At 32.3% G+C, this 18,749-nt stretch overlaps 1 protein-coding gene and 1 non-coding gene across 3 annotated transcripts in view; both read left to right on the top strand.

Annotated features, from left to right (window-relative positions):
* Positions 1–18,749, top strand: part of LOC114330384 (uncharacterized) — a 519,460-nt gene that overhangs the window by 124,208 nt on the left and 376,503 nt on the right. For both annotated transcript variants that reach the window (XM_050642801.1, XM_028279724.2), the window contains exon 3: positions 16,555–16,900. In XM_050642801.1, coding sequence (XP_050498758.1) covers positions 16,555–16,900 — 346 coding nt within the window. The remainder of the gene's footprint in view (positions 1–16,554; positions 16,901–18,749) is intronic.
* Positions 6,230–6,301, top strand: Trnac-gca (transfer RNA cysteine (anticodon GCA)). The gene has a single exon. It is a non-coding gene; the product is annotated as a tRNA-Cys (tRNA).

Raw genomic sequence — 18,749 nt, forward strand, 5'->3', positions numbered from 1 at the left:
TTACATTATTTTTAGATTGTAGTGTTAATGGCCCTGTATATTTCTATGAAGAAATTTTTATTAAATCAAGTCGTTTTCCTTACAGACACCGAGGCGAATAAAATGAACAACCCTGTATATAAATAAATATACACTATAATTATATTTTAATATTTATTCACAAATTTATAATATTTTATGAAAATATTTATCAAAATATATTAGTGTTAACGTTGTAAACGGGTGTTGAATAAAAAAAGTCGATTTTCCAGAATTTTCCGATTTTTCCGGTCAATGAAAATGAGCTAGTTGTTATTCTTTCGTCGAGTTACCCCAATTTAAAAAAAATGAAGGCTCTACGTTCTCTGGAAGCTGAGATAGTGTAAAATTTTTCAAGAGCTCCAAATTGAAATTTCTCCGACCTCCGACCTCCGACCTTCTTCCATAGGGCTTTTCATTCACAGTCATTTGTTTCGAGCTTCTGTCATGTGTCACATAATATTAATATATCTACATCATACGTTATTGATATATACCATTATACCAATGATACAAACCAAAGACGTATGGCGTAGATATATTAATATTATGTGACACATGACAGAAGCTTGAAACAAATGACAGTCGATGAAAAGCCCTATATCACACGGTCCCAGCTAAGTCAGCGTGAGTAACTTGATTTTAAAGGGTTATTACTCGTTTTAAATACAAGATATTCCGTACTTATCAATCGTAATATAAAATATAGATATTTGTTATCATTATGTAAAAATTTCTACTCTTAATATTTATAAACAATAGATATGTGATTTTTCAAAAAAAAAAAAAGTATAACTTGGCTATTATTGGTCCTAGAAAGTTTTTTTTTCTGTTTAAATGTGACTTTTTTTACCAGCTTTTTGATACAACCAGCTATAATTAGCTATCATAAAAATGACAAAGATATTCTAATCGTTTATAAGGAAAAAACTCACCATTTTTTATCGACTTGTTTTACAACATTTAAAAAACAAATATATTCTTTTTTTTAATTTATTAGTAACTTGAGTCTTTATAAACTCATTCCACTTTGCCAAAAATTTCTGAAAATGGGCAACAATGATTGTTTAAATATTCGATGTCTGGGAAAAACATTTAACATAACTTGTAAACTGATAAACAGATCTTCTCGAAATTTTGTACACTAATAAAGGCACTAAATTATCTCGTGATCAAGGTATAATTAGTTTCTTAAGGCCTATTTGGTAAGAGTTATTAACATTTACAAAATAGTACAAAAAATGGGGTTTTTTGCAATTATCTCGGTTAATTATTTATGTATTTTAACTTATAAATATTCAAATTATTCGTTTTTTCATGATACACGACTTTTATAATACAACTTTTGCTGTAAATATGATACTAAAAATGATATAGGCAAAAAACAATATTTTCTGACTTTGGCCTTTGTTTATAAAAAAATGAGGTCGATTTACGAGTACCTCTGTATGTATTTTTAATAAACTATGTCCCCCCTACGATTTAGCACCTTCAAATACCTGTATTGATTTTTACCCTGAAATCGCTCATATTTATTTTTCTACCCTGGTGTAAAAGCCATATTGCTATACGAAGTAGGTATCTCTAGAATTGATAAAGCTAATTGACGATGAATCATTAGAAAAATTTATTTTAACTTCACAACCATATATCTTCGACGGCATAATACCTAAACAGTACCTAATATCAACGTTTATTCTTCTTCTTACAGTGCCCTCTCTTCAATGGAGGTTGGTTACTACAATTGCAAACTCTTCAGTCTTCAGCTGTTCTTATTAGCGGTTCAAAATTGCTTAGTATTTCTGAGTCACGATAGTCTTTTCTTCCTTAGATCTTTCCTTTTACTATAAGTTGAGCCTATTGGTACTTATCTATTATTTCTCAGTATGTTTATTAACGTTTATCCTAATACTGAAAAAGAATAGTGTTACAGAAATTATTACCTCATTAAAACATGTACCTACTGACAACTCGCTGCCTAATTATTACAAGGGTGTATGTAGCAAAATTAAAAAATTAGCAATTTTAATATAACAATGTTTTATGTATCATAAGGCATAGAACTTTGTAAATCTCAAATATATGCATGCAATGCTCTAAAATTAATCGAAAATCATTGGTGTATGTTGTGAAAATATAAAAAACATAGGACTTCGTTTTTCGCAAAATTTTAGTGAACTTTTCAAACTCAGTATAACATGGTCCTATGTACGAGGATTTCATAAAGACCAGTAAAAATTAATGTTTATCCCAAAATATTTTGCACTGAATTCAATCATTCATTTAATAAACCTCCAAAATATCTATGTGACCTATGTGCTGAAATAGACTGCATTAATGAAGAAAACACCCTTAATGGAGAAAAGAAAAAGGAATATGAAAAATAATTGCACTTTTAATGAGAGAAGACAAAAAGACGGATATTGAAAATGGTACCTAAGGCAGTACTGTGTTTTGAATTACAAAACATTATTGACATGTCCAAAACAAGACGTCAACAATTTCTTTTATAAAAGTAAGCCAAATGTGTATAACATGACAGCCCACCTTTCGATAAACTGGACTGTTTATTGCGCGATATTATGGTCAGAGGCAATGCATGGTCGGGCTGGGAATGATATTGCCAGTGCTGTATACAGAATCCTGAAAAGAGTTGTAGAAGACTATCCGTTATTGGAGGATTTGACTTTGTGGAGCGGTATTTGCGTTCCTCAAAATCGCAATTTTATGAGTTTTGCCATTGTACATATTTTAAAAACTAACACGAACTTAAAGAAAATTCAAATGAAGTTTTTAGTAGGTACCTGGACATTCGACATTCCTGCAAACAAGAGGTAAATCACAGTGCAATTGAACGCAGTTTAAGAAAATCTGAATACTTTCCTCCACTTTCGTTAGTAAGAGTCCTTTTTGAAAGTAAACACAAGAAAGCCTTACACCATACTTCAATTGAAAGATTTTCTGGATTTTTCAACCTATTCATCAAAACTGAATTATACTGCAGTTCCATTTTCAAAGCGTGGATTCAAAATCACCAATTTAAGACAACGAACTGGGAGGAGACATACTGCTGAAAATGACGAAATACCCATGTCAATAAACAAAAATGATATTAAATCACCTTGGCACAAAACAAGGTGGAAGCTCTGAAATCTATGTACAGGTGGATACCAGCAGTAGACAGATACTTTCATGTTCACATGTTTGCCAAAATGTCTAAACATAAACAGTAAAACTGAGATTGCTGATCAGAAGATAATGTTACAAAGACTTATGTTCCATGTTTTTGCATTTTTCGTTTTTTGTTATTATTTTGTTACAAAGTTCTATATTATTTTATTTTTTCAATAAAATAGGGGAAAAATTAAATATTTTTTCTTCGTCCTTTTTCAAATGTGTTCTTGTAATTGACTTTTAACTATTACGTTTAAAGGAAAAGCAAATATACTTTGTTTTATACGAAATCTAAGGGTCAAAATATTAAAAGTTATTTTTCTCAGTTTCATCATTTGGTATCATACAACCTTGTAATTCTTGTTGGCAGCAAACTGACAACAACTGTTTTAAAAGTTATACAAAAACGAACCGCTAAAACTTCGATCTAGAAAAAGTGAGTCTCAACTAGGGTGTAGAAATTAATTTGGAACCAGAATGTGCTAATATGAATATTATGGATATGAATCACGATGCCTACACATAATATTATATATTATTGATTTTGAGAAACCATTTAAGCCAGGAAGCCACTGCGCATCCGATAGGAAAAATATTCTGATCCGCCTTTTGTTTCAACCTTACTCAAAAAGGACCCCTTTTAACAAATTTGCATGTTGCCAGGTCTAAAAGTACGTCAAAAATTGTTTAATTAAAAAATTGTTTTAAGGTGATACAGTAGCGATCAACAGGTAGCAAAAACGCGTTCCAAGATTGCGGCTGTAATTTTGAATATTTTTTCGAGATATTTGGCACACTTATTCGTAATATAATAAAGAATGGCGGTACAGAGCCCAATTTGAAAAATATATTAATATGTGATAATTACTCTGTAATTAAATACAATATTAAAAAAACGAGCTTGTACCGCCATTAAGAAGAACAAAAAAATACACTTTCTTTAAATAAACTTTTTTATCCGATGCCTAGATTTTGTGTCATTTTGGAACTACTAAAATTTTTTATTTCATTAGTAGTTCCAAAATTACACAAAATCTAGGCATCGGATAAAAAAGTTTATTTGAAGAAAGTGTATTTTTTTGTTCTTCTTAATGGCGGTACAGGCTCGTTTTTTTAATATTGTATTTAATTACAGAGTAATTTCCACATATTAATATATTTTTCAAATTGGGCTCTCTACCGCCATTCTTTATTATATTACGAATACGTGTGCCAAGTATCTCAAAAAATATTCAAAATTACAGCCGCAATCTTGGAACGCGTTTTCGCTACCTGTTGATCACTACTGTTTCCTCTTAAACAAATTGCAAAAATCGATCTTATCGCACCGGACAAAGGCGTTTGTTTTGTCTTTTTTTTTAGGGGTTTTGGATCATTCTGAACAAAAATGGTTTCTACTAACGTTTCTCTAAGATGAGCCGTTTTCGAGTTATAAACGATTTAAGTTATGAAAAAACGCAAAATGACCATTTTCAACTCTGAAAAACAAAACGAAAATTTTGATGTTGCCAAAGGTCACAAATATTCTTCGAATATCCGTTAACAAAATCATGAAGCATTTTAGTTCATAATATTAATTTAAAACTTCGTTTTTTAATTTTTAATCAAGCGCGTGTTCAATGATTACCCGCAGCCGCGCGCGGCGCGCGGTTTCCCTATCTACTAATGATGTAACGAATGTCATTTTTTGAACATTCGCGAATGCGAATATCTGCTACCGACATTCGCGAATGCGGATGCGAATGCGAATATTCAGTTTTTTTTTTTTAAATCTGTTTCTATTTCTGTAATGTTTCCTAAATTTATAATGAAAAGTTAATTGATATTTAGTGTAAATCAATCTGAATCTTAAGCTTTATTACATAATACCAAATAATAAAAAAAGTGAAGGCTGATAATGTGATTGTGATTATACAAGGTTCAGTTCTATCTATCTATTGCCCTTCATTTGTCCAAAGTTGGTCCACTCTTCTCGGTTCAGTGCTAATGCTGTCCATCTGGTCCCTGCATATCATTTTAGGGCATTCGACCATCTCGTCTGTGGTCTGCCCCTTCCTCTTTTGTAGTCCCAAGGTCTCCAGTGAGTTATCGCTTCATTCCATCTTCCGTCTCTTTGTCTGCTGTTGTGTCCTGCATATTTCCATTTGAGAGTAGCTGCATGTTTGAGGTTAAGTTACCTTTTCTTAATAAAAAAAGATGAGAAGTGAATAGATTTTGATTTTATTAAAATATTCTCTTAAAAAATTTTTTTTCTGGTTTTCATATTCGCAAAACATTCCCACAAATTTCGCGAATGCGGATGCGAATGCGAATATGCAAAAACATACGAATATTCGCGAATGCGAATGTGAATAGGTACGAATATTCGTTACATCACTACTACCTGTACTATATACCCCATTTCTCTTACCTACTCCTACTACACTCATTGATGCTGAGTATGCATATCTTGCTGGCGCTTCATTCAAATTCAGTTAGGAAGTACCTACGACCTACATCCAGCATTATTCTACTAGCTTCAAAACACAAAACTCAAAATCTGCAGTAAAATAAAATATTAAAAATATTTTCATCATGTAAAGGTGCTTCTAAGTGGGCAATATTTTTACTGCAGTATGTGGCCCAGCTATTACGAGTATTATGACAACATTGAATGCTTGGTCGCTCATTGAATGCATCATAAGTAGCACAGATGGCTACATTATCTGTCAGTATTATCAGTTGTTTATTCAGATTTTGTCTGGTTTCTAGTAAATGGAGTACTAAAATACTGAATACTGTTTTATAATTCCACTGACTATTTTTCCATAATAATCCTTTTTAATACAAAATAATCACAAATATGATACAGTAAATTAGCATTATAGTAGAAAATCTTTTGATACATGGGTATTATTTAATATTTATAAATTCAATTATTAATAATAATTATTTTCAAAGCTATTCATTGAATGTGTAGGCAGCAGTTAGATAACCCAACTTACATGTAGGTGTCACATCATAGCGTGTTATTACGTATAGAAAATAAGGTTGATGTGGGGATATAGCTCAGTGGTAGAGCATTCGACTGCAGATCGAGAGGTCCCCGGTTCAAACCCGGGTGTCCCCTAACTTTTTTTTTAAATTTTAATTCTTTTTTTATTTTATTCTTTTTTATTTTGATTTAAAGTTAATTTAGAATTTAGAATAATGTAGTTATTGTAGTTATGTTATATTATTCTTATCTAAAGCATGGCTAACGTTCCAAAAACAAAATTTTGTCTTTAAATTTGACTTACAAGGTTGATGAGAATAATAATGAGGATAATGACTCATCGGTTTTATTATTTTGTTTAAAAATTACACCAATTATAAGGATTTAAGAAATAATTTATTAGATAAGTAAGATAAGGATAGTCCATAGGCGCAACTAGGGGAGGTTGGGGTTATAACCCCCCATTTGGATGTACTTTGAGCTCTATACGCTTAACATAACATCATTACTATTCCATACTTCCCAGAGACCACTAAGTAGTTGTAACCCCCCCCCCCCTTAGGATCATCCTAGTTACACCTCTGGGATAGTCTGCAAAGATTATTCCACAATTTTAACATAAGGATTAGTCTACAATTTTAACATACGAGCAAAAGAAAGCAATATTACGAAAAGATACAAAAAATGCAGAGTACAAAGTTCGATAGGACTAGGTGAAGAATAAAAATTCTGTTATATAACACGTTGACGGACAGTGCGTCAAATGTAGGTATAAACAAGTATTTTGACACTATGAACAGAAGAGGGAGAAATGCAACGTCTATAGACGTTGTGTCACATTACATCAATATGAAAATGAGACGTCTGTAGACGTTATATCCGTCAACGTGATAAGGAAAAGTAATAAATCATTAATTCAATTTCTAAATATATTCTTCCATATATTTATTTTTCTTAATACGTATGTATGCGAGTTGGGGTGTTATGAATAGGAACGTATCCAGCTTGGTGTCTATGAATTTTGGATGTATTGGGCTCACCAACTGTTACTACATATATAAACAATGGTAACACTACGTATTACTATGATGCAGAGACGTCAATTACGACACGACGTATAGTTACGCTTGTCTGGTTGATTACGAGAAAGCGTTGGTTCGAGTACCTACCTACAAACAGTACGCCAAGATGGTGCAAATATTAAAAGACGCTGGAATTAACAACCAAGATCTGATTATATTTTATCTCCTCTAACATTCAGCCTCTCTTCTAAAAGAACATTTATCGAAGTTTTGCACCAAACTGAAATAGGTAGAGGAACTGGTCCGAATATGGGCCTTTCATTTGTTTTTTTATTGAAACTTGCTTATTATATTTTTATAATAATGTCCAAATGGCATTTGTACATGCTACAAGACATTAGCAAAAAACTGCTAACTATGTATTTTTAACGAAAACATTTCGTTTATAAATTCGCAAAAGTCTGTGTGTTATTGCGTTGCCGCTCCTGCAATACACAGATCAGATTTATCGATGTATTCTTATGTAGTTTTTTCTTCTGAATCGAAATCTGAAAACGGCATTTCGATATTTCTAACCGTCTTCGATATAATCGACCCCAAAGTGTAAAATGTGACGTCACAATCTTGTTATTTTCTTCCGACACACTACACGTCCAGCTGAAATCGTTGCTATTAAGTAGGCTAGTTTTTAATCTCGATTTGTTAAGCAAAGCATAATAGGTTATTTACATTTGAGTTTGACACTTCGTGAATGTCAAACTAAATTTTAAATTAAGTATTAATAAAACATTAATGACATTTGATAGTGAATTTAATTATTATATAAAATAAATAAGATGTTCAAAAATACAATTTGAGTATATTTTAAAAGCAATAATTTATTAACAGCTTCAAAAAGGTTTATACGAGTATGCGGCCTCCCCTTTATGATAAATGGACTGTTCCATTTGCTATGAAATTAAAATATAGTCGGTTCGCTAAACTCGACACAACTGGCTAGTGATTTTAGTAGGTAATTTTTTGTTTTTGCGAATTTTGCCAAAATTGACAAAATTACTAATTATTTAATAATTATTAACTAATTAGTAATTCTTTTTTTGCCAAATTGGCAAAATTATTGACTAAAATCAGTAACTAGTTGTGTCTGAGTTTAGCGAACCGACAGTATATGAATGAATATTGTTTGGTATAAACAATTATGGTCTGATATGTGCAATTACATCTTTCTAATGAAAAAAAATATTTGAAGATTTTTCTCAAATTATGGATACCAGCAACATTTTCATTTATAACTCTTTTATTTTTAATTTGACGAAGAAAAGTTATTCTTCATAAAAAGCTCTTCATGTTATAAGATTTATGATGCAACCATCATATGTAAAATTTTATTAAAATTTTATATGAGGTATATAAAAAATATGAATTTCGATCAAGAGTGAACTGCCTTTATAGTCCATAACATTTAAATTAGAATGATATAATTGCACAATGAAACATAATTATTAATTCTAAACTACTTTTCATAATAGCAATTTTCCATATTATGAATTAAAATACGTAAATAAATAAAGTTTTCGTTATGATAATGCTCGCATTTTCAGCTTGTTTATTATAAAGTTTATTTATTTTATAGGTAATAATATGAAGTGGGGCATATTTTTCTAACCAGGCCAGGCTGTCTGAAATATGGGCCCCATTCAAAAACTAGCAAAATTCTCTTTTGACAACAAAAATATGAATTAACTTAGCCAACAATTTATGTTTAAGGAATAATAAACATATATCGGAAAAAATAAAATAAAATTATCTACAAAAATCGCAAACGTAAGAGTATTTTTAGCTCCGGTACACTGTTCATCTGGCCAGAGATTGGACATTAAAAATTGAACACATGTTACTCCTATAATATCATCAGAAAACTGTTTTTCACAAAATAGACATGTGGCGCCATTGCTTTCAGGAGAATACTGACAATACTGTCCTATCTGTGCTATGTCAAGGTCTTCATCAGCGGGCAAACATTCCTCTTTCTCTTCTTCATTCGAACTGAATTTGGTTTTGTTTTTTCTCTTGGGTTTCTGTATATTTTCTTTCGGCTTTAGCGCAGAAACTATTCGCTTCCCTTTCCTTCCTTTATCTTTTCACTTTCTTTTGATTCAATTGAAAATACTTTTCTCTTTCGCTTCCCTTCTTTTGATTGTCTTATATTCTCAATTGATAATTCAAGGCTTGATTTGTACGGAGATGAAGTTATAACTTGAGAAACTTGAGTTTTTCTTCTTCAAAGACGCTCGCTTCGGAACTGATGGGACAGGTGAAAAACGAATGTTGTGTTCCTTAATGGTCGATCTGGGTCTTTAGAATGACCTGGTCGTTGATCTTCTGAACGAACTGTTATATTTTCTGAAGAAATCGTTTTTGCAAGGTCACTTGTCAATCCTTTCAAATAAGTTTCAGTCGAGTTACATGTTTTCTCAGATTCAAGTTTCTCAGCACTGAAATCAGCACCAGAAAAAATGGTTATATTTATTGGCCCTATTCCTGTTACTTTAAACCCATTCTTAGTTATCTCTGCAGTCTGGGATTTTAGAAATGCTTTTTCCATCAGTTTATGCAGGCGGTCCGAATATGGGCCCCTAGCCCATATTTACGTCACACAAGGGGCCCATATTTTAAAATATTTACGTCCAAGAAAAATGTTAGCTTATTATTTTGTAACTATTTATTGTTCAGAATCTACATTAAAACCTCTTTCCTCCTTTTTTCTGTCACACAAGCATAATATATCAATTCCGAAATAAAGTGAATAAACACAAATATCACGTAATATAAACTTACCCAATAAAAATTTTTCAAGAATCAAAATCAATCGGTCTACACTGTGTAACAACAATATATGTACTGGTCGAGGAATCTGTAAATATATGACAAAAGAGGGGCCTTCTAGTATATTTGGGCATTTTCTAACAAATATCTCTACTTGTTTCATAGATATTGTGGGGGCCCATATTAAATACATAGCCCATATTCGGACCAGTTCCTCTATTCTACTAAACTGGTACCAACTAAATAACATCAGATATATGCAGATGACACCGTAGTATTTACGGTCAACCTAGAAGACCTACAAGTCCTTATTAACAAAATCACATATTACAGTCTACAATATGAACTCAATATAAAAGTAAAGAAGACAAAGCTTATAATCATTAGCAAGAAAAAAAATCTAGGAACCGAATAAGTACCTAATAACCAAGAGATAAGAGCGTGCATTGGAAAAGATGTATCCACTTTCAACCGGGTGGGGCCTTTTGAAAAGCTGTAACCTCTCACTTGGAGTCAAAGTAAGAATACTGCGATGCTACGCCTTCTCTGTACTTTTTATGGTGTTAAATCGTGGACCGACGAGGTTAAACGAAGATATGTGAAGAAAATTTGAACCATTTGAGATGTGGCTGTATCGGAGAATACTTAAAATTCCGTGGACTGACCGAGTCACAGATGACGAGGTACTCAGAAGAACGAAGAAGAACCGAGAGGTACTAACCACCATAAAATCTCAACAGTTAGAATACTTTGGACACATTATGGGAAATGAATCCAGATATGCCCTCCTACAAACCATCCTGTAAGGATTAATATTTGGATAGCGAGGTCCAGGAAGAAGAAGAACATCCTGGTTAAAGATCCTAAGAACCTGGTTCAACATAACATCTGTAGAGCTTTTCCTTTCCGGTGCTACGGATAAGATGAAGATTGCCATGATTATCGCCAACATTCGTCACTGATGGGCACATCAAGAAGAATACTATATATGGAGTTGTATAATTGCCGAATAGAAGAAATAATACAAGTGACAGAATAATTGCCAATAAAATATGTACTTGGTAAAGAAGTGTTGAATGTTTGTTTTTATAGTTCTCAAGTCTATCTGGATTATATTGAAAGAAAAGCTTTATATGATCAATTAGAAGACATACCAGAGATATTATATCAGAGAAAAGAGTCCAACTAGAATGTGATTTAATGCACGTGTGGGTCAATCTAAGTTAGAATATGAAGCGAATATGTTAAGACTAAGGCTTTGGAAGTAAAAATGAGTTTTGAGATATATCCAAATTAGCAATAGCACTAGATACAGTGATGTTTTAGATATTTTTAGCAAGAGAGAAAGTAAATTAAGCACATGCAAATGTTATAGACATGTCTACAAAATGGATTGATCTATACAGGGTGTTTCATTAATAATTATCCATATAGTAACTGGAGAAACCTTAGCACAAAATACGAAGATTTAACCTAAAACACTTAAATAAAATGTGGTTCCTTACTGAGTTACAGGGTGTTTTATCTAAAAATTTAAAAATTATTTTTGTTCAGCATTTTAAAACTATTTAAAGTATCCTTTTCATACATGGCAGGAAGTATAGGTACTGTACAAGCTACTAAATTATGTTAAACAAACGTTTCTGGCTATTACCAGAGGCGTACAACGGGGGAAAGTGTATGGTTGACCCTTTACAAATTCTACGCCACTGGCGAAATTGCTATTTTGGTTCAATTTTTGGATTTTCCAATACTTTCTATGAAAATAAAATATTCTTTATTCGTAACGATAAAGTCATTAGTTTTCGAGATATTTGAAGTTTAAAATGAAACGACACGGTTATTTTGATCAGTGTATTGTGTCGCTTCAATTTTGATTTCAAATATCTCGAAAACTAATCATTTTATCGTTACTAATGAGAGTATATTATCTACATAAAAAGTATTGCAACATAAAAAATACACTAAAATAGCAATTTAGTCAGTGGCGTAGAATTTGGGAAGGGTCAACCAGCCACTATCCCCTGTCGTACGCCTCTGGTAGTAGCTAGAAACGTTTATTTATCTTAATTTAGTAGGGTGTACAGTACCTACACTTTCTGCCAAGTATGATAAGGATACGCTAAATACTTTTAAAGTACTGGGTACAAATAATTTTTAAATTTTAATCATATGAATCATATAATAAATTAATCAAAATAACTGTGCCGTTTCATATTTAACTTCAAATATCTCGAAAACTAATGACTTTATCGTTATCAATGAAGAGTATATTATTTACGTAGAAAGTATTGGGAATCTAAAAATGGTACTTAAATAGTAATTCCTTCAGTGGCGTAGAATATGAGAAGGGTCAACCATTCACCATCCCCTGTCGTACGCCTCTGATAGTAGCTATAAACGTTTGTTTATCATAATTTAGTAGGGTGTCTAGTAGTCGCACTTTCTGCCAAGTATGAAAAGGATATGTTGAACAGTTTTAAAATTCTGAGCAAAAATAGTTTTTAAATTTTTAGATAAAACACCCTGTAACTCAGTAAGGAACCACATTTTATTTAAGTGTTTTAGGTTAAATCTTCGTATTTTGTGCTAAGTTAATGAAACACCCTGTATAGGTATGACAAAAAAACCTAAAACTGTATATAAATCGAACGATAACCTTTCTTCTTATTTAAGTGCCATCTCCGCGATGCAGGTCGGCAATCAGGCGTGGATCTAGAAACTCATAATAGGGGGGCCAAATTTACCGAAAATATTATTATTATTATCCAGATTTAGCCATACGACTAATGTTCCCTCTAAGGCTCTGAGCACAGTGCGGTCCCAGTATAGCTTGTAGTTGTCATTTTCAAGCATTCTGTCAGCGACGTATTGACACCAAGGAAGATAGTTGGTTTGGAGAAGTCCCAGTTTATTGGCTAATTTCGTGCATATTTTTTCCTATTGAGTCATGGCGTTCTTTATAATCCGTATCGACTAACACCTCGGAGCCCGCGGTAAGGTGTTGGATAGTTTTTTTTTTTTGCTTGACATATACATAGGCATTTGTCATTTTGGTCTTGAGGGTCTTGACTACATATTTCTGGTAATTTTTAGTTGGAATAACCTGATCTTGAATGGCCAGTAGGAAACCCTCTGTTTCGGCAAATATCCTGAAGTCAATCAATAGTTCAACGCTATATTGCCGACATATTTTTGGCTGATCTCATGTCGCCCATGCAGAGGTCGCCCATGTGGAACTCATCCAGGTTCGCATTTTTTTCTGGCTTAGATAGGTGGTTTATGCTCATTTCTTGTTACATCAGTTTAAGCAGCAACCAGCATCTATTGCGCAAATTGCGCTATTTAAAATAGCTGGTAGTGCCGCGTTATTGACTGTTATTCTCTCTACTGCACTGAGTGGACGATATTTTTGTTCCTTTGCAAGAAGTATTCTTGTTTTCTGCTGAAAACTTTCTATATCCACTTTTGACCATTTTATAGCTCCACTATTTCAAATTTAGCCACATGGCTCTTATTTATGTTAAGACTATAACCTCTAAGGGGAAAATTCACTCATGCCAGATACCTACTTACGATATTAAAAGACTCGAGCTCTGGTGGCGCTCTTTCCGTGCTATCGAGCCCTAGGTGACTTGGTATGCTGGAGTATCTCCCAAAAATTTTCGCGTATATCTAGACGTTGAAAGTGGTACAGCTTTCAATATGGTTTCCCAATTATTTTATGGTTTCTAGAATGTTCTTCGGAGTGACTCCAGTAGTAGAGAGAATAATATGTATTGTTTGGGTACTTGCAAATCTACGTAATTGGCGATCTTTTTCTTATATTTGGCACGCAGATTTTTGTTAGGTATCGCCACATTAATTGGTGTTGTTTGTCTCATGAATATATTAATTAATATAAGATATGTTTCATTATTTGCCCATGGTTGGTCTGTAATCCCAGTTTAGCTTGTAATTGTCCTTTTCGAGCATACTCACAGGAACGTATTGATAATATGGGAGATGGAGGAGTCCCACTTTGATTGCTACCTCTTAATGAAGGTAATTTTCTACAGAGTCATGCCGTTCCATATGTTTAGTTGGAGCAAACGCATAAGTTAATAATTGTATAAATTAATAATTCAAATAAAGCATTCTGCGTAAAATGGTTACACAAATTGATAATTTATAGCAGTAATGTTCATTTGCTGCTAAAGTCGGGTTAGTTGTAAAACTGTAAAAAATTTTTTTTTTTTTTTTTTTTATTTTAACCCCACATTTATTACAATCTATCTATACAATCTAAACCTAAATGTTTAGGTAGATAACAGACAATAAGTAATAGGACTGACAATAATTAGGAATGACATGTAGGGAGGCATCCAGTGATGCACCCCTTTTTTAAAACTTAGCCTACAACACTGACTATTTCTGACATAAACTTATACACATTAATTTAGTACCTATTGTTCACTTAACTCTAACGGAACTTTTCGTTTTAACCTACGAACAGTACGCGGTTTATTCACTAAATTTTTTGCTAACACGTTTGGATGCACTTTAAGTTTTTCTGTATGTTTTTTCGCGCACTTTTTGATGTCATCTTTGACGTATGGTAGTCCGGCGTCCCGATGGATGGCTTCATTGGTTATGAACCATGGAACTCCTAGTATTGATCTCAATATTTTGGACTGAAATCTTTGTATGATTTCAATGTTGGAATGTGCGGCGGTTCCCCATAATTCTATCCCATAAGGGATATAAAAAGGGATGTAAAAAATAATATTTAAAGACTAGCTCCAATAGGTGGGTCTAAGGCCCCGCTGACCCGCCTCTGTATCCGCGCCTGTCGGCAATTATCATAGCTATTCAGTCTTTAGAAACGGCTGCTCTGAAAAGTTTATTTTGATGTACACCATTCTCTCACGTTGCTTCTTTTTCCTTGGATCTTTGCCTGCATAATTAGTTGGAACAAGTTGTATCTCTCTCCACGTGTAATATATCGGAGATATTCCAATTTTCTGGTTTTGATTGTATTTAAGACTTCCATTTTTTATTCATCTTTCTCAGAACATCTTTGTTTGTGGCTTGTTCTGTCCATGATATTTTCAGAACTCTTCTATATACATATCCACAACTAGAATGATTCTAGTTTTTTCGTTGATGCATTCGCATTCAAAGTCCAAGCTTCCATTCCATAAAACAAAGTCGAGAAAACGTAATATTTAGCCAACCTGACTCTTAGCTCTAACTTCAAATCTCTGGTGAAGAGCACTCTTCTCATTTTGTTAAAATTTGGATATAGCCTGTTCTATCCCAATTTTAATTTCCTGGAAGTAATCACGTGTGGAGTTGATCATTGTTTCAAGACATGCATATTGGTCTTCTCGTTCGACATTAGTTCCGTTTATGAGGAGATTCTCATTATGTCTTTGATTTTTGATTTTCTCATACATTTTGTCTTCTTGATCTTCATTGTTAGGCCGTATTTTTGATCATATATAAACTTATATAAAACTTTAAATACATATTTTTGTAATAACATTTTTTTACAAAGAGTTTCAGATCAGGCTCATTATATTATACATTAGATTTACTAGATCCGTGTGGAATAAATACATTTTTTTCAAAATCCACGAGGAAAATAAACTTCCTGTAGCTGGCTGTATACCATAAATCACAAAAATACCAAGTTTCTTGTAAAAGGTATATATTAAAATACCCTAAATAAGGGTCACAATACAAAACGTTTTCGGATTAAGGAATCCATCATCAATGTTTAAAAGCCCTAAAATTAAGTATAACCTAATTAAATGAGATAAAAGTTAAAATTGACAGAGGTTTTCAAGAACAAGAGGTCATACTTACAAAATTTGCATGCCTGAGCCACCAAAATGTATCGGGTAAAAACCCTTTAAATGTAAATAATAAGGATATTTTACATATTTATATAAAATTCATTGGATGATATAGATAAACCTGGATGTTACCCAGGGCAACACAGGACTCTCCCCACGTGGTTGGAACTTTTTTTGGAGAAAACCTCACATATTGGATTTCAATGGCCAACTGACAAGTGAATTCAAGAGCAACCCAAAATGACATCAAGAACTGTCAATGTAACCTAGTTGTAATATTACTTCAGCCACAACATTAAAGATTAATTTAAATGTTTTAAGATAAAATAACAGTATCAAATTTACAAATAATAAAAATAAAAGATGTTCACAAAATATGAAAGATTTTTTTTCCCTAAAAATAATGCATTAATTAAGTATTCAAAATAGGGAAATGAAATGTTTACGTTACAGGAAGTTATGTATCAGTGTTTAAAAGCCCTAAAATTAAGTATAACCTAATTAAATGAGATAAAAGTTAAAATTGACAGAGGTTTTCAAGAAGAAGAGGTCATACTTACAAAATTTTTTTCAGTTTTCACACATTGTTTTGGGATTTTACTAATTATTTATTATACATATATTATTTGAGGTGTTACCGATTTAAAATACTTATATGATTATTGAAGTTTCCATTTTATATAAATTTATCTTGTTTCAGGTTTGGGATGCCACGGTCTTACCCCCGACGCTTCTGGATTGACCCATCTACATGCAGCTCTAAAAACAGAACTCCAGCTTCACGTAGATGTCTATAAAAGCGCCCTTCATCGATTAGACGAACTCCACCTTATTTCAGCCGATAATAAGAAACCTGTGGATGCGTCACACCAGCGCCTTCTGTCGTTGAAACTGAAAGAAGTCCAACAGAGGCTAATCGATAATAAAACGTTATTGACGATTTTAGATAAACCGGCATTAAAGCAATTAGATGTTTTAGTTGGGACCCTTAGTAACAGAGTGCAGAACGATAAGGAAGCTTTATTTTGTGTTTCCCAACTAAAAAGGTTGGTTTATTACGAAAACTTGAAAGTTTGAATAATTTTAGAGTACGAATAATATAGCTACTCTTAGCATTACAAATACCGACCAAAATTTAAGTTTTGTTAGAGTTTTGTTTTCTATCCGTCATTTTTTATAGTAGTTCGTTTCCGCTTATTTTTCCTACATGATACTTACTTCCTTGTTTGTGTTCTCCATCTGATTATCTTGCACCTCACATTGATTTTGGGCATACCCTAGTACTCTAATAGTCGTTAGTAACAAAAAGTAGAAGTTATTCAAATACATAGTATGTAGTTATCAAATAATTCACTGATAAATCTTATCCTTCTTGTTAATTATTTTCAACCCAGTTCACCTTATAAAGTGCATATAAAAGAATAGCATACTTACAATATAAAATAACAAGATAAAAACGGAATAGTATACAGGGTGTCCCGAAAAGATTGGTCATAAATTATACCACAGATTCTGGAGTGAAAAATATGTTGATGGAACCTTACATGTCTTAGAACAAATGTGCACATAAAAAAAGTTATAGCCCTTTGAAGTTACAAAATGAAAATTAATTTTTTTCAATATTTCGAAAACTATTAGAGATTTTTTATTAAAAATAGACGTGTGGTATTATTATGACAGGAACATCTTAACAAAAAATTATAGTGAAATTTGTGCACCCCATAAAAATTGTATGGGGGTTTTGTTCCCTTAAGCCTTAAACCCCCCTAAACTTTTGTGTATGATCGTATTAAATTATTTTTAAAGTATTATTAGTTAAACACACCTGTACCATACAATGTACACAGCTGTACCATACAATGAATAAAAAAATTTATCAGTAGAAAAGAAATTTCAAGAGAAACAAAAATAAAAGTGTTCAAATCAATCTATAGACCAGTACTAACCTTCGGCAGCGAATCTTGGGTCTTAACAAACCGACAAACAAAACAAGATCCAAGCCATGGAAATGAAGTTCCTGAGAAGAGTAAAAGGCGTCACTAAATTAGACCGACTACGGAATGTAGACATAAGAAGAGAGTTAAAAATACCATCCACATTGGAGTATATAGAGCAAAGACAATTATGTTGGTGGGGACATCTACAACGAATGAAAGAAACTAGACCAGTTCGAAGAGTATGGGAAGCAAAAATATCAAAAAATAGGAAGAGAGGAAGACCCAGACAAACATGGGATAAAGCAATAGGAGCCATTCTGCAAAAGAAAAGATCAAACTGGATAGATGCCAAAGCGATAGCACAAGACAGAAAAGAGTGGAAAAAATTTGTATATAGATAACTGATACTTTTATAGAATTAATGAAATTAATTTTAGAAATGTAGAATTAGATGTAAAAGTGTAATTTGTATATTTGTAAGTACCTATGTAAAACTAGATATGTTAATTTGGTAGATTAATGTTGCAACCCTACACCATTGTATGGTAGAAGGGATATGATTATATATATAGTTAAACACAGTGTTTTTAAAACTTTTTTGCCTCTTAGTACTTTCTCAAAAAGCCAGTTTTTATCGAGATATTTTAAATATTTGTCAAATCCACCACCTATTTGTATATGGTTAAGTACGATTATAGAGACCGGATAATAATATGAAAAATCTATAATTTAAATTTTTATAATATGAAAATATACTAAGAGGTAAAAAAGTTTTAAAAACACTGTGTTTAACTAATGGTACCGCAATAAACGTTTAATTGGAACGTACACAAACATTTGGGGGGTTTAAAGGAACGAAACCCCATACAATTTTTATGTAAACATATTAAAAAAGAAGCCGCATCTCGATAAAAACTGGTTTATCGAAAAAAGACTAAAAAAAAAAGTTTTAAAAAAG

Source organism: Diabrotica virgifera, chromosome 2 (assembly GCF_917563875.1).
Source record: "Diabrotica virgifera virgifera chromosome 2, PGI_DIABVI_V3a".
Lineage (NCBI taxonomy): Eukaryota > Metazoa > Arthropoda > Insecta > Coleoptera > Chrysomelidae > Diabrotica > Diabrotica virgifera.